General features: G+C 42.0%; 2 protein-coding genes and 1 long non-coding RNA gene across 4 annotated transcripts in view; 2 read left to right on the forward strand and 1 right to left on the reverse strand.

Moving 5' to 3' along the window:
* Nucleotides 1-10,687, forward strand: LOC120806558 (sorting nexin-18-like). 2 transcript variants are annotated; one of them, XM_040157854.1, is made up of 5 exons: nt 1-240; nt 420-1,311; nt 1,749-2,042; nt 3,104-3,486; nt 7,581-10,687. In XM_040157854.1, the coding sequence occupies exons 2-5, from the start codon at nt 542-544 to the stop codon at nt 7,805-7,807; spliced, it is 1,674 nt and encodes a 557-aa protein (XP_040013788.1). In that variant the 5' UTR covers nt 1-240; nt 420-541; the 3' UTR covers nt 7,808-10,687. The 2 variants fall into 2 exon arrangements, with proteins under 2 accessions (XP_040013788.1, XP_040013787.1); XM_040157853.1 differs by having other exon boundaries at nt 428-1,311.
* LOC120806557 (chondroitin sulfate proteoglycan 4-like) overlaps nt 10,590-25,776 on the reverse strand; it is a 21,877-nt gene continuing 6,690 nt past the window's right edge. Inside the window, exons 6-22 of the mRNA XM_040157852.1 lie at nt 25,109-25,217; nt 23,400-24,728; nt 22,505-22,597; nt 21,497-21,994; nt 21,079-21,213; nt 20,217-20,402; nt 19,910-20,092; nt 19,159-19,335; nt 18,209-18,407; nt 17,877-18,008; nt 16,453-16,628; nt 16,105-16,300; nt 15,485-15,656; nt 14,719-15,070; nt 14,162-14,314; nt 13,054-13,635; nt 10,590-12,700 (exon numbers count right to left, since the gene is read on the reverse strand). Of these exons, the coding sequence (XP_040013786.1) occupies nt 11,570-12,700; nt 13,054-13,635; nt 14,162-14,314; nt 14,719-15,070; nt 15,485-15,656; nt 16,105-16,300; nt 16,453-16,628; nt 17,877-18,008; nt 18,209-18,407; nt 19,159-19,335; nt 19,910-20,092; nt 20,217-20,402; nt 21,079-21,213; nt 21,497-21,994; nt 22,505-22,597; nt 23,400-24,728; nt 25,109-25,217 (5,803 nt within the window). The 3' untranslated portion in view covers nt 10,590-11,569. The remainder of the gene's footprint in view (nt 12,701-13,053; nt 13,636-14,161; nt 14,315-14,718; nt 15,071-15,484; nt 15,657-16,104; nt 16,301-16,452; nt 16,629-17,876; nt 18,009-18,208; nt 18,408-19,158; nt 19,336-19,909; nt 20,093-20,216; nt 20,403-21,078; nt 21,214-21,496; nt 21,995-22,504; nt 22,598-23,399; nt 24,729-25,108; nt 25,218-25,776) is intronic.
* On the forward strand, nt 16,651-18,564 carry LOC120806559. Its single transcript, XR_005709713.1, has 3 exons — nt 16,651-16,743; nt 17,507-17,569; nt 17,796-18,564. It is a non-coding gene; the product is annotated as an uncharacterized LOC120806559 (long non-coding RNA).

Consider the following 25,776-nt stretch of genomic DNA (forward strand, 5'->3'; position numbering starts at 1 on the left):
AGGAGGAAGAAAGAAAAAAAGGAAAAAAGGAGGACTTTCCCCTGGCTCTTATCTGGGGGAAAAACAGCCACATAGTTCGTCGCACTGTTCGTCAACTTGAAACTTTCACCGGCATCTTCGGCTGGAGAGAAAATCTGCCGTGAAGGCGGGTTTCCTCTGCATTTTCCGTCTGGGATTAAGTTCTGTATGGAAACAAATGATATTTGAACCCGCAGAGAGGAGCGGAGAGAGAGGAGGGAGGTGGGTGTCGGATACAAGGCTGTGTGTTTCTGTTCTTGTTCTTTTATGCACGGATCTCGGATTCAAGCCTGTTTGATTATGACTAAAGTGGAAAACAAATAACCCTTCTTTTCTTCTTCTTCTTCTTCTTTTTTTATTTTTTTATTTTTTGCCGCTGCGCGATCTAAATCTCATTCAAGTGCCACAGAAATCTTAAAGGTTTAATCCGGGAAGAAAAAGCAAGTTCTTGAGGCGACTTTGCAGTGAACAAGAGGACACTGAAACAGAAAAAGACACAAGTAATATTAGTGATAATAAAATTATGGCGTTGAAGGCCAGAGTGTTGTACGACTTCCACTCTGAAAACCCAGGGGAGATCTCCATAACAGAGAATGAGCTGGTGACCCTGTTCAGCGAGGAGGAGCTGGAGGGCTGGCTGGAGGGGGAGAACAGCAGGGGGGAGACTGGCCTCTTCCCCGCCTCCTATGTGGAGATCGTCAAGGATCACATCACCTCCAATAGTAACAACAACAGCTTCTCCTCGCCCAAAACCAAAGCCCTGCCACCCACCCAGACCTCCTTCACATCTCCTGACTCCCAGCCGCAGAGGGGACTCGGGGCCGGCAGTGGCGGGAGTGGTGGAGGCAGCTTCCACACCAGTCAGGGCAGTGACGACGACTGGGACGACGACTGGGACGACGGCTCTCCTGCTACCGATGCGCCTCAGGGTCTTGGTAGCACGCCCCCCTTGCACCCAGTGACCACCTCCTTGCCTGCACGCCGTGGGTGTGCCCAGCAGCATCAGCAGCATGCCAAGAGCTCGGCCACGGTGGGGAGGAACCTCAACAGGTTCTCCACCTTTGTCAAGTCCGGAGGCGAGGCCTTCTTGCTCGGGGAGGCCTCTGCTTTTGTGAAGGATGGGGACAGGATCTGTGTGGTGATGGGGAAGCACGGGCCCGAATGGCAGGAGGATCCATACCCGTTCACGTGCACCATTGACGACCCCACCAAGCAGACCAAGTTCAAAGGCATGAAGAGCTACATGTCCTATGGCCTGACCCCAACGCACACAAATGTACAAGTCAACCGCAGGTACAAGCTCTCTTCCTCTTCCTCCTCCTCCTCATCCTCCCTATCTAGGGGCTTATTTCCTCACTGGATCCTCTGGCCCCCATACACTTAAAATAAATGTTTCTGTGGTTCTCCCTGTGACCACAATTAATCCCACAAAATAGCAAAAATAGAGATGACTGTGACCTTTGGCCCGGTGAAGTTCTCAGAAATCTCCCTTTTCTCCCTTTTCCTCTTTAAGATTTCCTCTGCACCTTTCAAATTGTTCCCCTGTCAGTAGGTCTGTAATTCCAAACCAATATTTGCTCACTTAAATTTCATTTACCACCTGGCCCAGCTGGGAAAAAGTCCTGTGTTTGCTTTTCCTCCGTCTTTTTCACACCTTCCCCCTACACTTCCCCAACCCTCTCCTTCCTTCTCATCCTCCCACTTGTCCACTCTTTCTCCATTCCCCGCAGGTATAAACACTTCGACTGGCTGTACGCTCGGCTCGTGGAGCGTTTCCCTGTCATCTCAGTGCCCCACCTGCCGGAGAAGCAGGCCACCGGACGCTTCGAGGAGGACTTCATCTCCAAGAGGAGGAAGGGTCTGATCTGGTGGATGAACCACATGACCAGCCACCCTGTGTTGGCGCGTTGTGATGTTTTCCAGCATTTTCTAACGTGCGGGGTAGATGAGAAGGCCTGGAAACAGGGCAAGAGGAAGGCAGAGAGGGACGAGCTGGTCGGGCCCAATTTCTTCCTCACGATCAGGTAGGAGTGGTGGTTATGTACTGCAGAGGTTGTGGGTTTGAATCCTTGTTTTTATTACAAACTTATAAACAGCATTGAGTGCACACTGGAAAGCCTTTGACGTGTTGCATGTTTAAATATACTCAATTTAACAGATGTGCGCAGCTGTTTTTCTCTTTATGATAGGCTTCCACAGCCTATAATGTAACAAGTATCTGTTGTAGATGTATGTATGTATGAATGAGTAGACGCCAACATCTACCCCATTAACAGCAGAAAATAGATCTGAATACAGTGCTGCTACAACACAGATTGGGTTTTAATTTGGATTTATAAGGGCCATTGTCCTTTCACTTTCTTAACTTAAAAGCTATCTTAACTTTTCACTCTCATGGCTCTGTTGTCACTATTACATGCTCGTGCAACTTTTATAACCAAGCACTGAGTGCATTAAGGTCAAGCACAATCGCTGAAGATTGTAAAGGCATCCTGGGAAATGTAGGCCACCAGTATAAAGATGGGGCTGGTTGAGGAAAAGAGTGTACACCAAAACAATAAATTACAGCCCTTCACATAATGTTCCAAACATTGCAAATTAATGATGGACCAGGGGATGGACCACTTAACGAGAACACTTAACATTGTAATGCATTCCTTTTTAATTGTCCTGCAGAAAAAGACTACTCTTGTGAAGCTTTAAATATTATAGTTATGTTAATACTGTGTCAGAGATGTAAAAATCAAGTTTGTGGTGTTGGATTACATCATAGTTTTTCATTAGGTGTTCCTGTTATTTTGTCGACCCACTTTATAACAGTGTAAAAGTAACTACTGAGGATATTTGCCCTCTCACAAGACACTGTTATCTGGTTTCCTTGTGTCAGTGTGCTGTAAGTACAGGCTTTCATCATTGAGATCGCCTGATAATGAAAGATATAACCAGACCAGAGAAATAATCTGTTCTCACATGGTTGTGTAATAAAGATGATATGATGTGTGAAATAAAAAGAAACCATAAAGGACTTTCAAATTAAAGCCACGAGGTCTAAAATGACTGTCTTTTCCCCACATTTCTCCTTCAGCACACCTGCTGTCCCTCTGGATCTCCAGGAAGTCGAGAGCAAAATCGAAGGCTTCAAGACCTTCACCAAGCGGATGGACGAGAACATCGTTGTCGTGAACACCACCATCAACGAGTTCGCCCGCAAGCAGATGGCAGGGTTCAAAAAGGAGTACCATAAAGTGGGACAGTCCTTCAAATTCCTGGCACAGGCATTCGATCTGGACCAGCAGGCCTACTCAGCGGGCCTGAACAAGGCCATTGCCTACACTGGCGAGGCCTACGAGGCGATAGGAGAGTATTTTGCTGAGCAGCCACGCCAAGACCTGGATCCTATTTCTGACCTGCTGGATCTCTACAGAGGACACCTGGCCAATTTTCCTGACATCATCCATGTACAGAAAGGTGCGGAAGTGTTTGTGTGTGTGTGTGTGTGTGTGTGTTCCTGTGGGATCCAAATTCAGAACCACAGTGTTTGTCATATAGCATAAATGCAAAGGAATTTGTGACACATTTGTGAGTGACAGTGAGCACATTTACATGTTAAAAACCTGGGGATGGGAAAGAAACTGTGCAGTGTTGTGTGCAAGGAATGACAGGAGTATGCGAAGGAGTTACATACTGACAAAAAAAAGCATTAAACCTCCAACATGCTTGCAAGAAATCAATGAGGTGCAGGACCTAGCATACTTCTCTTCACAGGGAGGTTAGCTTCAGGTAGAGGTGTAGGGACTGAGTGATCAGGACTCTTGCTGATGGGTGACTGTGCAGGGTGGAGGGTTGCAGATATGAAGGGTTTGAATCCAGGCCTCTCGCTCTGGGTTCCATGCAGCAGACAGTAATCTTCTGTGAAACAGGAGACACACAAATTTACTGTAGTTATTTTAACTTGCTTTAAAAAAAATAATTAATGTTGCTTCTAAAAGCCATCCAGCCCGCAGCCTTCCTATCTATTAATTATGTCAATATAAAGGCAGACAATATACAAAGACCCAGATTCTGACTGCTTCCTAACCAAAGGCAACATCTGTTTTCATTTACTGAACTGCAGTGTCAGTCTGGGTCGAAAACTGAAACCCTTGGCCAGTCCATTGTGTACAACACTCCGGGTACTGTGAAAGCCTGTACTCACTCATTTGAAAACACACAGAAACACACACTCATTCAGGCATGTACAAAAGACTTGCAGAGGAGTTAGCTTGTTAGTTCTCGGCATGTTGGGAGGAGGGAGTTGCTCCTGGCATGCAAAGTCTTGATAGCTGCCAAACCTAGAGGCACTGTGTCTATAGTCCGCTCAGCTCTGTTCTCTAGATACAATCACAGCTCCGAAACATTGCCTGAATCCCAATGGTCTCTTTGACTGACAGGACTTCACCTACTTTCTGATTGATAAATAACACATTGTTTTATGTCCCCCATAGACCACAAACCTCTAACAACAAAAACAATCTCCTTCACTTCTATTGCACTGAAAGACACTGACCCTAGTATTTAAATTTGGAGTAATAAGCCTAAGTTAAGACTGATTTCTGAATGTTTGTAATATGTGGAATTAATATTGATATGTGTCTCTTTGGAACATGATCTTATGGGAAATTTGTGCTACTTTGTATTTTTGCTGTTAGTAAATGAAAACTGGTGGAAAATTTACCCAAAACATTACCAAGTTGACTTATCCCATCTTTATCTAAAATAATTGTTCCGCATCTTTACTCTGAAAACTGACCCACAACTTAACCAAACAGGTCACAAGGCAACTCATAGTAATGTCGCACGATTTGAGAACATAATTTCTGCTTTCATAAGCTCTCACACAAAGCATTGTTGTCATTCTTGGGCAAAGCGTGATTTTCATTTCAGGAAACCTTGGCTACCAGTGCTTTATGAAAAAAAAAAACCCCAATGTGATTCTCTCTTAGGAATGGGAACAGCAGTCTTTCTTTCTTTCTCTTTTTTATTTCAGAAACACAGATAGTACCCCCCCCCCAAAAAAAAAACTTCTTCCACACCAAAACTTCTAATCATTTGTTAGCCTAACTGTTCACCAAGTTTCCCTGAAATCAGTTGAAAAGACAATATCCTGCCACTTAATCTAAAGACCAAAAACATACTGTCAGGTAGATGAGCTAATGGTTTCAAACACACTGATAAACCAGTTTTTAGAATTATACAAAGGGAATCATTGGCTCAGATTTCAGTCCAGGCTGAGATGAAAAGCACAGACTCTGAGTAAACCATCACTGATGTCATAGGAGTGACTGCTGAGTAACACCCATGAACACATCCTCCTCTGCTGTCATAGTTGTGAAATAACTACTTTTAACAAAAGAGGTCCGGTTTAGTCACAGTTTCCACAAAAGTTGATTTGATGAAGGGCCCTCATTGAGAGAAAGATCAGCTTTTCTCTAACTAAATAAACCATTGGGTTACACTCTTTTGACTCAGAGTATCAAAGGAAAGTAGACTCTTTCACATTTTCGAAGACATTAACCTCCATTCTTATCTCAGTAGCTCTACATACCACAAGATCCATCTATCTCATACAGGGTCAAACAATTTCTCCAATAACCTAATTACGAAGGCACGGCAACATTGCAGTGCATAAAAGCTAGAAAATAGCTGTTGGGCACTTAAGGGGGACAGCTTTGTTGACCTAAATGTCCCTGTACAGTATGGTCCGTCTTCTAGTCCGTCTGCTCGTTCTGTCTGTGAGGTCCAGAGGCTACATCTGATTTGAATGAGGGGAGATTCCTGGGCCCCTTGTACTGTGTTGCCCTGGGACTGCAGGAATGCAAAATGGAGCGGTCTCAAGATTAGTTTCCCCTCCTCCTCTTTTCTTCTCCTTCTTTTCCTCCTTCCTCCTGGTGGTTGAAGAGAAGAAGGAAGAAGAAGAGGGGAGGGTTGTGTGTGTGTTAATGTGCGTGTGTGAGGGGGTTCAGATAGCTACAGAGCTGTGCACATTTCCCACCAGCCAACAGTACAAGGATTCAGGTTACAGCTCTGTAATCACCTTGGCAGGGAGGGGAGCAAAGTCCAAGTTAATTTCAGTTCGCTAGTGTGCTAGAGCTGGTCCGATGCGTGTTTTTCATGTGCATGTGACAGACAAATCTAAAAGGAGAGTCGTACTAGGCTACCAGCTAACTCCTCATTTCCTCCACATGCTGACATGTTAGAGAGTGTCACAATGAGCTCCTCTTCATCTGTTTTTTCATCGGTCATGTCTGTCCTAACTGTACTACTTCCCCAGAGAGTTTAGTTATACTAAACTAGACTTTCTGAGTCACAAGTGGCTGTTGGGAAACTTAGGGGAAACCGGGGAAAAGTATGCAATAATCAGCTAATTTCTGTAGTATGAAAAAAATATCACGATCAGACTTGAGGTCAGCTTGGAGAATTTGGGTGTAGGTCAAAAACAGTCTCTTCTTAAATCTTTTTAACCGTAGGGTTTACTATCTTATTATTTGGTTTAAAGCTTAAAAAACTCTGCCTTTTGCCCTTTTCATTTCCTTTTTCCCTTAAATTTCTTTCCAAATTCCCTGCATCACTTGTGGGCTAGCCGCTAGCTTCTGTAACGGAATGCTCTCTCACTGAGGGTTTCTTTCAGCTGTATTTCAGAAAGAGTAAATGTGTTCCTGCACTTTACTGTCCATACTGTAAGATAAATGAATATCAACTGCAGCCCTTGATAGTCAATTGTAAACCCTTCATCATTATTATTTGTTAGCATTCAAAAAATTGTAACTCTCAGCCAGCCCAGCAGCGTGCCTTATATACGTCATAGGCTTTTTTCACAGCAGATAGTTTGACGTATCACAGTAGGAGAAGCACAGTATGGCAGTCAAAATGTCTGCTGTGAAAATGGTCCAACTGTTTTAAACTTACCCCCCATATTGACCCATGCAGTCTTCTAACATCACGTTTCCAACTTTTTAGCTGAATTCACTGTTCTCTGAAAAAAAATTCTATGCTTGTCAGTCTCTCCTGTCCGAATAGCGACCTGTCTTGGGCTTTTGGTAGAGGGTATCAAAGAAAATAGTTTGACATTTTTGGAAACACGCCTGTTCACTTTCTTGCTGAGAACCTGATGAGCAGATTGATACCATTCTCATGTCTGTCCGTTAATAATGAAGCTACAGCCAAGAGGCGGTTAACTTAGCTTAGCATAAAGACCGGAAGGAGGAAACAATAGAAAGACAGGAGGAAATAGCAAGCCTGCCCATTTCCAAAGGTAAAAAAATCCCCTTACTACCACTTCTAAAGCTTACTAGTTAAAAAGTTATGTGTTGTATGTTTAATCGTTACAAAAACCGCAATGGCAAAACAACAAGTTGAGGTTTTGCAATGGTAAGTTAAGTTAACACTCTCCTGGCTTTAGCTTCATGTTTAAAAAGAAATCATAAGGTCTAATTTTATTTTTAATGTGTACACATTAAACACCTGCCACACTTTCTCAGTCTTCTCCCTCAATTTCCTTCCTTCCCTCCCCCGTCCTCTTCCAGGTGCACTGACCAAGGTGAAAGACTGTCCTAAGCAGGAAGGTGAGCTCCACGACCGCTGCAACATTATTTCCTGCGCCACACTGGCAGAGATCCAACACTTCCACCGCACACGTGTACGGGACTTCCGCTCGCAGATGCAGCACCACCTCCGTCAGCAGATCGGCTTCTTCCAGAAGATCACTGCCAAGCTGGAGGACGCGCTTCAGAGATATGACGATGAGCAGTAGGAATAGAGGGAGAAGTTGCACTGCAAAGGCCTTTAGGAAGTGGGGGGAGGCCTGAAGGGGGAAGCAGACAGTGTTGATTGATGGGTTCGTCCTCTGGTAATGGAGAACATCTTAACATCTTGTAAGAGAGAAAACCTTGGAGACTTGTGTTGTCATGGGACCTGAGCCTGGTATGAATGTTGGAAGAAATATACCACTCTGTAGAAAAATATAGGCCACTGGACTGTGGAATGACAACTTCTTGTATTATCCGGACAGCTCTGATGAATGTACCAGTAACAGGGATTTTTGTTGACGCTCCAGGCACATCTTTCAAATCAGCGGGACTGCACAGATATTAAAAACAGCTGCTCTCAATATGATGGGGATGCCTCTGGATTCCCGGTTTGAGAGTCATGTAATCTCTCCAATCCTCCACTGCCTCACCACTTCATGGAAACCCTCCATCCGGGAACATGGTAACCCCACACAAATATACGTAGATAAGAAATTCCCTAAATCACTTAAACTGGATCTTTTAATGATTGAAAGACACAATAAATGTAATCTATCTCTATATGTCATTGTTTTTACTTGAATTACCTGCTCAGTATTGCTTTTTATGTGATTATAGTGCATTTCAAATTCTTCTGAGGACATAGTTTTTTGTCACAAAAAATTAGACAATCATAGTGAATACTGGTGCAGTCAGTATTGTGGTTTTAGCCCATTCATGTCAGTGTCGCTGAGGTGAATACTCCAACTTTGGGGGAGCCAAAGTCAGATTTTTTTTTTTTCGTCTTATAGTGGCTTTAAGGTTGGTTTCCCTATCCTACATGTTAGCCTGCTACTTCAAAACATTCTTTTGAACCAATCAGTAACCAAAATAAGATCCCAGTACTGTTTGTTGTGAGTCCCCAGTTGATTACAGTATTTTTGTTGTTGAAGGATACCACTGTTCTCTGTGGTTTGCAAAATTTCTGCAACCAGAAACCTTTTCAATAAAAGCTGATATTCTGAATACTTTTACCAGGCAGCATCCTGCACTGATTTAATGAGCCTCACCCATAGAGCAGCTCCTTCATAAAATCAGCAGCGGGTTCCAAGATAAACATGTATCAAACAGTCAGAGGGAAGTTTGTGATCTGGTATATTTAACCAATATGCTCCCTAAAGAAATAGGGAAAAAATGAGGATTAATTACTGAGATAATCAACTGAATATATTACAGTGGTTTACACTGTAAATGTTATAGTATCTAGTGCTGTCACATAGTATTTCTGGTAAATGTTTCAGTTTCAGGTCTGACTTGACATTCCTTTCCTGGGAAGTTACTTTAGAGGTTTATAATAGGGTGAGCGACCAGCCTGTTTGTTGTTCCCAACAGCTTTTTTTCTTTTCTTCAGAAACAGATAATTAACTATGATGAAACTGTTTCTTAACACTTTTAAATGTAACACAGTGGGACAGCATTCCAGTAAATACATGAAAGTAGAATGTGTTTCAGTCATTTATTTCCATTTCTTTTTCTTTTTTTTATGTTGTTAAATGTAAATGCCATAAACACCATTCTCAGAGAAAAGCCCCTATGCTGGTAAAGAAACATTCTGATCTGCCTGTTATTGCTATTAAAACCAAGAATGCCATGACAACACCACAAACTACGACTAACATTTCTAACTTCTGATTTTTTTGTGAATGAATTTGTGCAAGAATAAATCACAAAATCCAAATATAATGCTATTTTTAAAATTACATTAGACAATAAAAGTCTAAACACAGTGTCACTAAGGGCATGACAGTGCCAAACAAATGACTTTAATGCTGCAACAACATTCTGAACAAGTTTGAGTACTAATGTCATATCACTTTGCAATGGAGAAGAGCATATTTTATTTATATGAAAATGTCAGGTCATTTCATAAAATCACTTTCTCATTTTGTCATTAAAAAGCCTGGTGTGCCATTCCTCCAACCTTTGTCGAACTATGTACAAATTATTCTGCAAATATGACATATTTTTAGTGAAGTTATGTCAGGCCAGTATAGAAATTGTATTCTGTATTCTGTGTGTTGTCAAGTGCAAAGTTTTGCCAAAGAGTAGCATGTTCTCACTTGTTTTTGCTGTGGAAGCAGCAGCAGTCCGATCCCTGATATCTGACACCAGAGTTCACAGACTGCAGGTCAAGTTACTGCAGCCACAGGCCCTCCATTATTTAGGCTTAGCCTCTTTCTCCTCTCCCATTTCTTGTCATTTTCCTCTTCACTGTTTTTTCAGTTATCATTTTATTTGATTATACCAAATCTTTTTGTTTATAACGATATTATGAAGATTGGGGTTAATCAGGATATATTGTCCTACTTCATGCAAAAAAACAAAGCCTTCTGGTGGTGCATAGACTGGTCAATATACATCTGGAAACATGTTTTGAATACTGACTTAAAATAACAAAGACTTTTTCTTTTTGTGTTTGACTGTTGATTGGCTCTGTTGGCTGAAGCCTACTTTTGCAAGTTACATACAACCTAGAAGTGGGTTTATGTAACTGTCACACAATTGTGAGTTTTACTGGCATTTTTACGTGTTCAGATACTCGGCTTTTAATGGCCATCGCCAATGTCACCAGATGGACACTGTTGGTCATTAACACTGCAAAAAATATTGCACGAAAGATGAATTTGGATCCTCTGTCTTGGTTTGCAGTTCCATTGACAGTTCATTGCATTTATGTGTTTGAGTTGAACACACACACAAGTCTTTAAGACATATCTTTTAATAAAAATAAATCTTTCACAGCACATGGTAAACGGATGCAGGCATAAAATGGGTCAAAAGTGAAAAAGATGCTGAAGTCAATCCAGAACTGGGAAAGTTACCTATGTCTTTACATCTCACTATGAATCATTAATAATGTATGAACTATCAGAAACAGTTACATGACAGCTCGCAGCCTTGAGGTGTAACAAAATCAGACAAAGGAAAACAGAAATTGCAGTATATTGAATGACACCTGTGCAGTGGGGGTAAATGTTAAAAAAATAGTTTGGACTTTGAAGCTTACAGTACCTTCAGTGACATGTAAAAACAACATTATGACCTACCAGCTGACCATACACTCTTTTGAAGAAGTAACACCACATCAGCTCTTTACAGTTAAAAGTTGCTATATTGTAGGCAAGAGATTTCAGTTACCAGTTACACTGCTAACTCTAAATTTGACAATTTACAGTAATAGCAATAAACCTCAGTCTATGTTTCACTTCTTTGTTCTGTAACGGTTCCAAAAATATAAGACTATCTTCGTCGCTACAAATGTTAAAACCAGTGTTTTGAGGAATCAGTACAAAACTGATGGTTACAATTAAAGTTGGATTTTTTGCATAAAGGAACTAATGGTGGTTGTTCTCATGTCACACAATTGCAGTACAGTGCAAAACTGAAAAATACCATGAAAGTGCAATGACAAACAGCAGCCTAAGCAGTAATAATTGACTCTGTTAACTTTGATCCTCCTATATAGGTGGTTAACGCCTTAACAAACATTACTACAACAAAGATGTGTTCAGTTCTAGTTGTTTCAGTGAAATTACTTCAATATGATGGCCATCATCCATTTTCTACAAAAAAATGTGCATATTTTTGTCCTCTTTTATAAAAGGTTCATAGCAGATCAGATTTACCATTTGACCACAGATGTCCCCTGGAGAGAAGACACATGCCATTTATATCCTTCTCACCAAAAATACACCTCTAAGGCACAGTTTTTCTTTGAATTACCTCAATCAAACCCAGTATTGGTTGTCTTTAAGAGTCAGAGTCTGGGACCTAGATCTCACAGAGGTCTTGAATCCTGCAGTAACAACGCGGACAGCATTACCACAATGTCTTTCATTACTGTGACCACTTCTAATGTTCCCATCGCCACCTGCTCCATCTGCTTCAAATGGCCCCCAGAAGGTCATCCCAGGGGCCAGACTCCTCCTCCTGGGATTTATGGCTACCTTCGGTGAGTTAGGGCAGCTTGCAGGGCCAAGCGGGGTGACCACCACGGAGGGCACAGTCACACTCCGCTCCGGCCGGCCCAGGTAAGGACTGCTCTCAGTGGGTAAGGGCAATCTAGCGAGCTCTTGCATGAGCCGCAGTCGGGCCTGTTTCTCCTTGCGGTGGCGGAACACCAGAATCAAAACCATGAGAATAATGATGAGGAGCAAACAGGCCAGCAGCGGCAGGATAATGAGGAGGGGATCAGAAGCGGGGCGAGGGAAGACCTCGGCATGAACCAGGTGGGTGTCAGGAGGGTTCACGGGACCCTGTTTGTCTGAGACAGAAGGATTGTGGGGTTGTGGAGGAGGATTGTGACCCCCTCCGGCTCCCTCTGCACCACTGCCTGATCTTCCTCCATGACTCCCACTGCGTGTGTCGTTCCCCCAGCGGCTGTGAGGCCTCAACTTGTGCTGTGCTCTGTTGTGGTTTTTATTTGACGAAATGTGGGGGTGCAAACCCACCTCAACTCCGCCGTGTGTTGTGGATCCCCCTCGTCCACCTCCTCTTCCTCCTACAGTAGTAGTCCTATTATGTGTCGGCAGATGGGTTGTAGTATGTTCGCGACTTGCCCCATCTGCTTTATTTAAACCACTCGGACCATGATGATGCATCTGGTGATGGGGTAAGATGGTGAAGTGAAGCTCACCCTTCGCTGGTTGGACATTTCCAGCCTTCACCAGGAAGGTGAAAGAATCATTGAGAGGTCTGGCAGGGGTGTGGCCTCGAGTTGTTGTGAGCACTGATTTGTTGTCATGGAGCTGGTTGTCGCTGTCACTGAGGGTCTCCTCAATGGCGACTCGGCCTTGCACCACATCTCTGAACGTAAATGACTTCAAGACCTCTGATGCTTGGTTAGGGTCATAGGTCATCTACATATATTCACACAGGCACAGACACACAGCAGAAAAGAGAGTGAACTGAAATTAGATGGTAAGAGTTTTAACAATAGACTTGAAACTATCAACCAGAGAGGAAAGTTCATCTGACACTGATTTGCAACAGGGCCTAGAGTGTAATTTTCTACTGTGGTGGATACCCTATCACAAGTAAGTGTCAAGTTTCTACGAGTGTATTTTCATTTTATGTCAAAAACAATGTGAAACAACCTAAAAACATGGAATGCTTTGAAAAATGTTTGGCAGGAATGAAGATGAGCTGAAACATGCAAAATCACCAGCATGTTCCTTTAAACTTTATCAAAAGATACGATGAACAGTTTTACCTTGACTAGTTTTCCATGTTTTGGTGGAGACAGAACCGCAAAGACCGGGTCGGCTCGGCTGATTCTTGCCAGCTCAGAGGCATCGATCATGGCTTTCCCGAGTTTCACAGCGATACCGCTGGGTACTCTGACCGGCTCCCTCAGGTAGACTAGAGGCCGCACAGTTACCTTCACTGTCTGTGCAGTTACATTTCCATAATCTACCCCAGGCGACAAGGCTGACACAGAGATTTGGAAGCTGTCCTCTGATTCACTGAGATCAGTCATGTGATAGACAACACGCCCAAACTGCAGGTCCTCATGGCAGAAGATCGTGACCTCCTGGTCGTTAATAGCAATGCGTCCGTGGCGAGGGTGCGTGGTGACCGTGTAGGTGATGTTAGCCTTGCTGCGACCGTTGGTCTGAGCTGCTAGCCGGTTGGTCGTCAGGATCACAGCGGTCCTGCCTTGAACCAATGACAGACCAGTGTTGTTCACCATGGAGACAGAAGGCTTAATCACCTCCAAACTGAACAGTTTGTAGAGTGGACGATGATAACCGTCGGTTACATTGAAGTAGAAAACTCCTGTGGAGGGCTCACCCTGATGGAGGGAACACAGGAAGGTGAAAGAAACACAGTGGGCATTGAATGAAAAAGCACCAAAAAAAGTTACCATCACATCAAATTATGACTTGGAAAAAAATAATACCCACTCATGAATATCAGAATATATATATATATCTCAGGCAGGTTTAAAATCTCCACAAGTTGATTTCCATATGACTAAAATGAATTGAAATCAATGGCTGCCTGAAAGTTAAAAAAAATAAATTAATAAAAATCTATGATCTATATGACTTTAAGATGCATCCATATGTCACTTTTTCTGAGTTGCGTCGTCTATTTTTGAGAAAGGACTATAATTTTGTAGCTTAATCTTCTGTGGCCAGTGATGTAGAGCCCATATGTGTAGGATTTGGACATTTTTGTCCTTGGCAACCCCGGGAGGCACTATCAAAACACAGTGACAGACTGCCATACATACTGATTTCTCTACTAGCAAAAATGTTTTCCATCAGAATAATTACAGAGCTGCAAAGTATCCATGGTGCAGAGTCACTCTTCACCTGCTGTATAAAGTGCAGCCGGCCGTGGTTGACATCATACTGGGTGAAAGAGGTCACCGGCTCTGGTCTCTCCCCCAGCGTCAGGTAGCCGTTGTTGGGTTTACTGATCACTAGGTAGTGCAGCTCCTCTGGAGGGGTGTCATGATCCTCAACCTGGACACAGAGATTGCAAAAGATTATGTTTTATAAGACTGTTTTATAGGAAAACGGTCACCCAAAGTTTACATTGATATTGAAATATTGTTGCTGCTGGTTTGATAAATCTCAGAAGGCAAAATGTCAGAGCTGTTTGGTTAGTCGATATGTTCGCAGAAAACCCAGTTTTATGAATTCTATTAGTAAGTAACTGGAAAATAATAACAATTTTGGCTACTATAAATAAGATAAACTTTCTCTGGTGTGATATTGACACTTTGCATATAGAGCACTAAAAATGCTTCATTGTTTCCAGTGATTCATAAATAATCATTTTTAAAAATCGGGATCTCATTACTGAGAAACAAATAGTGTAGAAATGGCTATCCGCATCTACACCTGTTCGCTTTGCATTTGCTCACCTGCAGATTGTCTGGGCCAAGTACGACTCTCTCTCCAACTACCACCTTCATGCTCGGGGCTCTGCTCCTGATGAGTGGCGGCTGGTCGTTGACTGGTGTCACTGTGATGTTGAACGTCTCCGTCACCGCCAGGCTGTCCTTGACTCGCCGATGAGAGACCGTGTCTATGGACGAAAAGGAGGATGATGGGGCTGAATACAGAGGGGAAAAGTAGGAGGAGGAAGAGGAGGAGAGATCCAAAGGAGCCACCCAAGCCCGGAAAGTGAAGCTGTCGCTCGTCGTCTCAGAGTCGTCGTGGATGTATGTGATGCCGATCTTATTCAGGGTGATCTGTGAGAAATCTGGTTGGTCCCTGGGGAAGGATGAAAATTAAAAGACAGTGGTTAAAAATAGTTTAGTTGGTTATAATAAATTATAAAGAAAATTAAATTTCCAAAGAGATCATTCTGGGTATTTTTGACTTGAGCCCTCATTCCCTCATTAATTACATATACTTATTGGTAGAGGTGTTGTGTAAATATTTCTGTCTGCAATGCATCATTTACACATTTGAAAACACAATATAGATTATTTTGGGCAATAAATAAAACGGATAGAGGCAGGTGCCACTGCAATGTTTGTCACATTGTGGAGAAAAGAAATATTTTAAAGTTTTGTGGTTGTTTTTCTTGTGTTTTGGATTTGTTGTTACGCTGCTAAATTTTATTTTCAGTGTTAGTTCCCAGGGCATACTGTACATTGAGACACCAAGAAATGAGCCCAGCACCTGGTGAGATTATGTCCTGGTATAGACAGAGCCCCGTGACGTGGCAGAGAAATCACACGGTATAGGATGTGGTGGTCTCTCCGGTGGGGCTCTGGAACGTTCCCCAGGAGATTGGAGGCATCAAGTTTAGACCTGTCAATCGTGACCCTGCCTCCCTCTGCCACCACAGCACCTGAATGACAGAAACAAATGGTGGGTTTGTATATTCTTCCTGATGAAAGAGAAAGTAAAGTTGAATCAAATAAGCTGGCCTAATCTTTCCAGAATGCATTGTACTGTAGCTGGAGACTCTGAAAATGGCAAATGATGCTATTATTTAAGTTAAAATAATTATGTAAATGTAAGGCATCTGAAATCTTTATTAAATAGTTAATAATTATTATGAAAGTTAATTAATAATAGGTCAAATAGCGGGAACAACAGAAAGGGAAAAAGGTGTATCAAGATCAACTTTAACCAAAACTGAATAAAACCATAAATAACCAAAATATCATGATTTCATATATATTGCCGGCAATACTTTAATCTGTTTTGTAATGTGTCTGTACTAGAAAAAAAAGTGCAACAAATATGAAATAAGACTGGATTAGTGGAGTATTTAAGATTGAGTTCATCGGTACCTGCATTGTTCAGTAGTCTGGTCTTGTGTTGAGGGTTGTCATGGTGTTCGTTGGCCTGGTAGGAGATTAAGATGGTGAAGGTGTGTGGAGGAAGGAAAGCAGGAGGAGAGGACACGGTGAAAGAGAAAGCGTCTGCAGCCGACCATCCCACTGACTCTGGCTTGTTCTGATCGTACAGGATGACTCCATCATTCACCTGAGAGAAAGTGAGATGAAGAGACGAGGAGGGAGAAAGGAAATTATTTTTTGTTTGAGAAGTAAACTAAAGTTTGCTTTTGGTGCATAGGCAGACAATCATCCTCTCATTTGGAAATCTGTGCGTATGCACACAATATATAAGCCTCCTACCATGCTTTGTGTGAATGTAGAAATGTTTCGTGTGGAGTTGTCAGGCATACGTTGGACCAGGCGACCAAGTTTAGGGGGAGCAGTCACTGCAAACACCACAGAGTGGTTTCTTCTGATATCACTGACGTCGTTGGTTAACACCTGAAGCTCCTGCTCACTGATTGGTGTCACAGAGCCTTAAAAGGGAACACAGACACAGGGAGAGGAGGCAGTGAATGTTCCTGATTAACTTTGGTATCTGTGGACATCTGCATGCTTCCAATCTGCCACAAAAGGACAGACATGCTAAGAGTATGTGAAATTAATGGATGTATAGGCAAGTGCGTGGCTTTTTAGTGACATTTTCTTAGAAGCATTTTAAAACAACCAGGAATGAGTTCCCGAACTTGGCCAAATCAGAATCAAATACCTCACATTCTTTTGAGCTGTGTATGTGGTTTTTGCTTGGTACAATCAGGGCACTTAAAAAAAAAGCCATGACAGAACTGTGGGACGCATCATCCCCTTATGTTTTTGTAAAAATCACAGTTAGCAGTATTTAATATACTGCGCATGTTGTACTGACAGTTAAAGGAACATTGCAGAGCCCATTGCAGGACATCTCACATCATCCAGCTGAGGTAAACTATTCAATTACTGAGCTAACGACAAAATATCAAGCAAATGGGATGTTCAGGAAGCGGTCAGCAGTGCGGTGGCAATTAAACCTTCTCACAGGACAGCGGCCGTGACACTCCACAATGACATGATGAATCTAAAATGCAAGTTCTGAAAACTTGTTGCCTTGTGGGCACCTGGCCTACAGTCTTCAACAAAAACAAGTGTAAGACAATGTACTGGCGCTGCATTAGTGAATTCTGAATCATCTGAACACAAACATTTTAAATTTGATCATGTTATAGAAAAATATGATTTGTTATACCAGTAGAGTCATAAGGTCGTTTACTATCATATACTGTAAGTGTTCTTAGCTTGGCTATCTATCAGAATGACAGCTTCACTTATGTAACTGCCACCGGACAGACTACGGACTGATAAGTTTGTATGTTTGCAGTTTGGAGCCGCTTTACTCTTGCATGACGTGGCACTGTCGGCCTGGCGCTGAGTGGGCACAGAGGTACTGTAAATCATTTTCTGTTGGCAGAGATGTGATACAGTGAGCTAAGGCTTAGACGAGTGATGCCACACAGTGCCATTGTTTTGTAACTGCACTACATCTGGAAACCTCTCCCTTAATAAGCTCATGATCCTGGAGGTCTTCCAGATTTCTAGATGTTTTCCAGCTTGTAAAAACCACGTGTTTATCTGAGCAAGAAAATTACTGCTAATTCTCCTCCCCACAGTCGCTACACTTCAGCTGGTTTTGAGCAAGTACAGGGATTCGAACAATGGGTGTTACATTGTAGCTGAGTGACCTGTTGTACCTGGGTAGACCTCCATTGGATGGTTTCTCTGCAAAGTGAGGACCAGAGAGTGGGCAGTTGTGCTGAAGATCTGACGAGGGGCAAAGTTAACGCCATCGTTCACCTGGAAGTGGAAGCCACCCGACAACGCACCTAAACAAGAAGAGAGCCAGCAGAGGCCGAGTCAGGCCGAGTCATTCTTTCATTCATCCATTCTTTCATTTATTTCAGACTCATCTTTTATTCCACAGGTCCATAAAAATTACAGTTACAGTAAAACATTTGCTAATAAGCACTGTGCAGTACTTCATTTAAAAACTAACTATAATCTGCACAGCTTCTGCTTCGCTCACCACTGTGCACAAACACCAGCTGTCCATTTTGTATGTGATTCTGGGTGAAGTTCAGGATGTGTCTGGAGGGGGCACTCTTCAGAGCCAGATGGCCGTTGCTTGGCGGTGTGACAACGAACTCCAGCCCCTCAGACAGAGTGTCAGAGTCCTCTGCACTAAGATCATCTATGGTGATTTCTGTCACCGAGCCCACCCACACCTGAGGAAACAGGAGATAAAATGGAGGGAAAGGACAGGAAGGCTATTAAGTTTAGCTGTTAAAAAAAGAGATGGACATTTTAAGAAGTATTCTAATCTACCTTTCAGTGCATTTCCCAAAATATCACACTATCCCTTTGTTGCATTACCTTACACAAGTTTTCACACTCTTTGCAGTGTAATAACTACAATAATCATTATAATAATAAAAATGAAAAATACAAAAGAAAAACATGTCCAAAACCAATATTGACAGTTGAAAGCTGAAAGAATTTGCTAAATATATTTCAGTCATTACAATTTTTTTGTAACATAAACACATTAGAAAAAAAAAAAACAAATTCGATAAGGGGCCATTATTTCGTCAAAGAATTGTGACCAAGATATGTACCAAACAGGATATTGTATGAGTGAAAAATAAACTCAGACAAACTATGTAATGGCAAAGTGTTATTGCAAACATATCTTTGGCATGTCTATTACTTTCTTGTTAATTATCCGCCAGCATATACGCTTATACCCAGACATTTTCTAACTAAAAATAAAGACAGTACAGTATATATAGGCTGTGTGTTTGTGTATTGTGTATAAAGTTTCCTGAGACTGGCTTTTCAAAAATATTTTGAAGTACACCAAGACCTCCTGAGTGATTTTGTTATTTCAGAACTCCCTGAACATTGTAAATCTGTGTACTGTACAGTTCCCCTTTTTTGTATCCAAAACACAGTCAAAAGTATCCCTTCACTTCTCACCTTCAGACCCCGGTTGGTTGCAACGACAGGAGTCTCATCATTGACCGGTGTGACACTGATGCGAACGGTGCAGGGCAAACTGTTCTTCCTGATTTCTGTCTGATTGGCCACGATGGTGAAGTTGTCTCTCTCTGTGTCGCTGCCATCGTGGATGTAGGAGATGTACTCACGTTCCACCTGGAAACAAATGTTGAATGGACAAGATTTATTGATTCTAACAAAGCCCTATTAACTGTATCATCTTACAGAGATTAATGTTTCAGATTTCATTTCGTAAAAAATCAGTCAGACATTGTGTGTTATTTCCAAAAAGTTAAGCTGCAAAAAGTCTCATCTTGAAAATGAGCAACAACAGATATTGTGCCCCAAAGTGTCATCAAATCCAGTCAGTGGTGTTTGAGATATTGTGCAGATGTGTGTGTGTGTGTGTGTGTGTGTGTGTGTGTGTGTGTGTGTGTGTGTGTGTGTGTGTGTGTGTGTGTGTGTGTGTGTGTGTGTGTGAATGGACAAACAGTACAAACATAAACAGAGAAAAGTAACACTAAAATTATTGTAAAGTCTATTTCCCAGGCCTTCCCTTGAGATACATTTGTGGAAAAAGGTTTATTAAGCTGTATTTTTTTTTTAACATATAAACACTCGGTATAATTGACGTCTTTTAACAAGTACAAGAGACCTAAACCAAAATATCTAACATTTCCTTCTGCATGTAGGCAGTTTCCATAGAGTATTTTCGTGTGCTCAGTCAAACCTCAGTGTGTGTGAAAGCAGTGATGGGCATCCCCGGTATCCGGCTGTGCTCCAAGTGTCCGTGTCGCGGTGGAACGATGACTTGATACAGGAAGTTCATTCCTGAGAAGTGATGATTGGCGACCTTGATGATGTCAGAGGTCAGTGGCAGGGATGACCCCTCATCAAGGGTCAAGTCAGACACCTGCAGAAACAACCAGCAGACAACTTTTTTTGCTGGGTCACTTGGATCTCTGACTAACTGATAAATCGATTAATTTTCTCGCCTTTCCAGAGGTTCATCTAACATCTAGACATACATGCTGTACCTGTAGAGGGAGCAGAATAGGAATGATATCGATCTCCAGCCTGATAGGTCCGACCTTTGTGACACCATTGGTTGCCTCCAACAGAACAGAGTCGTTGGTGCTTCCTATGGCCTGATGATGGTAGATGATTGATCCATGGTTCAGGTCATCCTGAGTGAAGGAGGTTGTCTGCTGCTCTCTGATGCCCTGCAGGAAGGAACAGAAAGGATAAACCCATCAAATGCTGTTTCTCTGTGAATCCTTTGACCTTAAAGTGCTGAAGTTTACAACTTCTGGGGCCATGTTTGCTCTTATTTTGATAGATGAAAGTGGAGAGTAACCGGAAATATGAGAAATTAGAAATCACTCATGTCATTATGAAAAAAAACTTGGAAGTATGTGTATCAGTTATATTACATAGAAAATATTTTAAAATGTTTTTGGGGCATTTCATGCCTTTATTAGGTGGTCAAAAGTAAAGAGTTGACTGGAAACAAGGGGAGAGAGACGTCAGGAATGACACGCCACAAAGGGCCCTGGCCGAACTTAAAGCAGGGTTGTTGGAATTCATGGTCACCGCGTTACATCCAGAGGCCACCAGGGCATTCCATTTACATTCAACTTTTATAACTTTTTTAAACTTAAAGCTCCACAATTCAATATTTTTTATTTTACAGTCAAAGAATGAATGTGAAAGTTGTCACTTGTAGTAACGAACACCTCAGTTATCACCCAATTCTACATTCTCCTTAGCTCTACGGGGCTTTTTAGTGTCTTTCTGGTTTTACGATTGACAGTCTCTGTTCTCATTAACCTATTTTCCAGTATCAGCATGATACAAATGCTCCAATAGACCCACAGTTAGCTGTACTGCCGGCTATACCTGATAGAGGTGCTGCTGCTCTCTATTGTTGTTCTGGTGCTTGTTGATGGGGGAGAACCTCTGAAGAAAGCCCAGGGTGGAAGGACTCAGGACCGTGAAAATTATCTCTGAGGGCTGACTGTCCTCATGGACCACCTGTTGAATAGAAAACACAAGTACATATTTGCAAATACAGTGGAAATATGCCAAGTTTATTATTACAGGCCTCATTATTAAACAACTTGAAGATGATACAGTATGTACTGTAGAATGTGTGGAGGACAAATCCTACTTGCAGAACTATAACAACAGCACTAAATATGACGTTAATAAGCTACAGGATATCTCAGGAACAATAGAGGGTGATGCTGCATGGAGCAAAATAAATATTAAGTAATTGATGGGTGAGTCTTATGCTGTGTTATGATTACTGACTTGCCTCTAAATGTTCCCTGCTTATGGAGACAGTCTGTCCCTCCGCCACCACCACTGGAAGGTTGCATATGACCGTTGGTGGCCTCTGATGACTCTCCAGGTAGATTTTTACCAACACTCCGATGTCCAGATGCACCTCCCTCCTCCCTCTGTCCGGTTTCCTCTCTATGCTCTTCACCCTCGCTCTTGCCGACACATTGAACACATCCGACAATTCATGGCTGCCATCGTGGTGATACGCCAGGCGCCCTGCCACCAGATCCCAAAAGTTGAATATTGAAATTGCATCTGCTTCTTTTACAGTGCCATGATCTCCATCATTAAAGCAGAGGACTCCGTGTTTAGGTGGAAGGAAGACCTCGAATGTCACTTCACGAGGGTCTCGGATGTCAAGGTTGCTGAAGACGCTGAGATTAGTAGAGGTCAGGGTCGTGATCCCACCTCGCTGGACCATGAGGCCTGTGTTGTTCTCCACCTGCAGGTAAGGATCCTGGGCCATCACCTGTAACAGCCAGTTACACAACAGAGACAGTTATTAATTACAGCAGCAGTCAGTGATCACACTGCTAACATCACAGGCTTACTTATTTTCACACTAAAATGCCTTATGATATTTAATAACCAGCAAATAATTTGTAGAAGGAGATATAACTCACTAGTTAAAGGAAACCATCAAACACACAACTTAAACAACCCATAAATAACATGAACATATATATGATACAATCACAGCTGGAAGAATTAATGTTGAATGGTTACACTGTGTTTTTCCTATAGTGTACACTGCTTGACTTTTTGGTTTTTACTTTTTTGTTTAACAGCTTTCATGTTTTTCCTGTCCTCCCTCGATGTAATTACACATTGTATCTATTATTGATATTTTAACAGTTGAAAACTAGCCACTTGGCTAACACTGGCATGGTTACAGTGGTGCTGATGGAGTTTTCTCAGAATAATATATATAAATTAATTAACCCATAAAATACATTAAGTGTGAAGACATTATAATCACCTCCAGCAGTGTGGAAACATAATGTTTCCCATCTGATACAAAAAGAACAAAACGCCCAAAACTCACTCCTCTGTGGACAAACAACACCTTTTTCTGAGAGGAGAGAAGAGAAGATGAGATGATGACAGGAAAGGAAAAAACATCAGCACGGTTAAAAAACAAATTCAGAAACAATTACAGATACCAGTATTGTCTTCAATTAGGAGTACAACAGAATATCTAGTATGGAAGACTTAAAAAGCATATATTAAAAAAGAAGAAATAGATTGAAAGAGATTACACTTTGCTGTTTGTATTTCCTTTTTATGTCATAATTAAATGAAACACATACTACAATCTGTATGTAACAAGGAGAATAACTGTGTTTTCTTTGTTGTGATTTGATTTTAATGTTTTGCGTCCATCATTTTTTGTAAATCAAACAATTCTACAAGTACACTCTGAAGCAATTACCCAGGTGTGCAGAGGTGAGAAACTATGAAGGATTTGAACTTTGTCACTTTTTGTATGTGTACAACCAGGTGCAATGCATGAATGAAGGCAGACTGTCTGAAAGTGTGTGCCCTTATCTCCAGGATTCATCGCCTTGTATACCTCTGTATGACAAATTTTTCACTCAAATTTGAGTGTAGTTATTTGTAACAACTCTAGTAAACGCATTTTCCCTTTGGACAACATTACCTGCAAACTAGTTTGATGAGCTCATTTATCCAAGAGGCTTCATCAGTTAAACTGGTAAGTATTTTTGAATTGTTCAGACATTAAAGGTCATTGACATCATGACACAGAAACAATCTGAACAGTAAAAGAGTAAATCTATATACCTTTGATTTAGTGACTCTAAATATTCTTCCATCTGGATGACGGAGAATCTTCACAGATAAATCTTGCTAACCTGCTCGAGGTCCCGCTGTGTGAACTCATACAGCTTGTGACTGGGATCATTGGCAAGCACCAGCTCTCCCATGGGAATCCCCCTCCGTGTGTACACCAACCAGTTGTCCTCAAAGTCAGAATCATCATCCCGGTAGCGAAGGTCATTCAACGTCACCAACCTCTGGCCATCGCGGGCAACATGGAAAACTTTATCAACGACCCTGACAGGTCTCTGATCATTGACGAGCTGCACAGAGATATTAAAGGTGTGTTCGGCTGTGTTTCTATCCTCCTTCTTGCTGCTGTGTTTATGCGGTTTATAAACCATGATTTGAAATTTAAAAGAATCCTGCTTGGTCTCGCTGTCATCATGAACATACATGATCCTCTCCTCCACTATATCCTGATTTGTAAAGATTACAATATTGTCATTAATGGACGTTGAGTTGGAGAGATTGATCTTTCTTATCTGCCCATGCATGGGGCTCACCGTTATGCTGTACTGGACCTCCCGCTTACTTGCCGTGTGAGTAAACAGGATGTCTTTGGTAATGACTTTACTCCCTCCTTCCAGTACTGAAAGGCCTTTGTTTAAAAAAGTGATGGCTGCTGACTCAGTTTTGATGTTGATTCTGAAGTCGCAAGTTGTAGAGTTGGCGTGTGTCGAAAAGACCTGAAAGCTGAAAGTGTCTTTTGTGTCATCATGTAGCCTGTTGAGCAGTTTGTACTTCACGAAACCATCTGTGATGTTCTTCTGGCTGAAAGTTGAGTTCTTTTGCAGAACTTTGTTGTCGAGGAATAGCTGACCTTTCTTTGGCACTGTAATGAGCCTGATGTAGAGGTTGCTCTCATTAATTTTGACTCCCTTTGAAACTACATGGAGGTCCTCGGGAGTGACAACAGCCAACTGACTACCGTTGACCTCCATCTTGCTTCGTGTGACCTTGAAGTGGATCCAGCGTACCACGATGGGGATAACAACCTCCTCAGTGGCAAGGGAATTGATGTTTATTTTACATTTGAACTGATCAGTGATGTTGTTCTGAGTCTGAAGGCCATGGTAAGTGCTGAAGTATCTGATCCTCTCTTTTTCTAGAAGTTTCTGAGAAAACGAGGTTGTTGGTTTCCAGCCGCCACTTGAGTGCAACCGCTGGAGCTCACCATATTGTGGCAACTCTGTTATGTCATATCGGATTTCCACAGCCTGATCAGCCACATTTACTTGTACTGCGAGATGATTGGTGGTGATGATGGAAGCTTCACCTTGGTTCACCTCCAATCCTGTGTTATTCACCAGTTTGTGTTCGAGCGCCACTGCCATGACCCGCAAAACTACTGTGTTGCTTGACTGCAGAAAGGAGAGGAAACAAGGAAACATCAGAAGTGTGGTGAGGAAGATGAATGAAGAGGAAGAATAAAAAGATGAACGTATATGAAAAGTGTGAGAACAGGACATGACATAGGATATGAGACAATAAAGGTGAGGAAAAGAGATGAAAGAAGGGGACAAGTGAAGAGGAAACAAAGGAAGAGACAAGACAATATTACAATAGAAGGGGTAACAGGAAGAAAAAGAGATTTTTAAAAAAAAAGTAGGATAAGCCATATGTTTCCATTAATCAAGGTTTTGTCACTGTTAGTCCACTGCTCTAACTAGCATAACGGTAACGGATCCTGCAAATCTCCATTGGGTTATTCAATTTTGGGGAAAGCTACTACATTACTTACCTTCTGCCCGTCGCTAACCCTGAGTGGCAGCCTGGAGGTGGAGACTCCCGTGTGTACAAAGCTGATCTTGCCCTCCTCCAGATCGTGTAGGGAGAACATGTTAATGGCCCTGGAAGATGGATATAACCCTGTTAACTTCCATGTTGTCTTCTGTTTTTTCTCTACTCTACTTAGTTTGTCTGACACTGCAAAAGGAGATATTGGAGATCACGATTGGCAACAAAACAGTGCAGTGGTCTCACTAATGAATGTGATAACAAAGTCAAGCAACCGCTGATGTATAGAATAACTGTCTAAATGTTTTGATTAATTTGTCAGGTCCAGTATATGTCAGTGATATTCCTTGGTAACACAAAGAATGATCAGTTATAGTTTCTAGCAAGGTACAAGCAGATTCAACACCGCAGTTGCAGAGAGCCACAGTCAAGTTCCACTAGCCTTGATTTCAGATTTAGACTGTTTCATCTAAATAAATATTATATTACTTTGATGTATAACATTTAACAGCCTCAGCTTCAATGAGTCTTTGCTTTGTCAAAACTTTTTTCAGGCATCTTTTGTTTTCTGTCCCTGTTGTTACATACATACAAACAGTCACTTGCCCTACAGACCTCAATGACTGGTTGTAAGAAGATTTGCAAGGCACTGTAACGCCTCACAAGCCATAG

Source organism: Xiphias gladius, chromosome 20 (genome assembly GCF_016859285.1).
Source record: "Xiphias gladius isolate SHS-SW01 ecotype Sanya breed wild chromosome 20, ASM1685928v1, whole genome shotgun sequence".
NCBI classification, from domain to species: Eukaryota; Metazoa; Chordata; class Actinopteri; order Istiophoriformes; family Xiphiidae; genus Xiphias; species Xiphias gladius.

Bases quoted from the DNA above. Each gene is read 5' to 3' on its own strand.
- LOC120806558 (XM_040157854.1), top strand. From the start codon at position 542: ATGGCGTTGAAGGCCAGAGTGTTGTACGACTTCCACTCTGAAAACCCA. The intron at 1,312-1,748 runs GTACAAGCTCTC...CATTCCCCGCAG, and splicing joins AATGTACAAGTCAACCGCAG to GTATAAACACTTCGACTGGC. The intron at 3,487-7,580 runs GTGCGGAAGTGT...GTCCTCTTCCAG, and splicing joins CATCATCCATGTACAGAAAG to GTGCACTGACCAAGGTGAAA.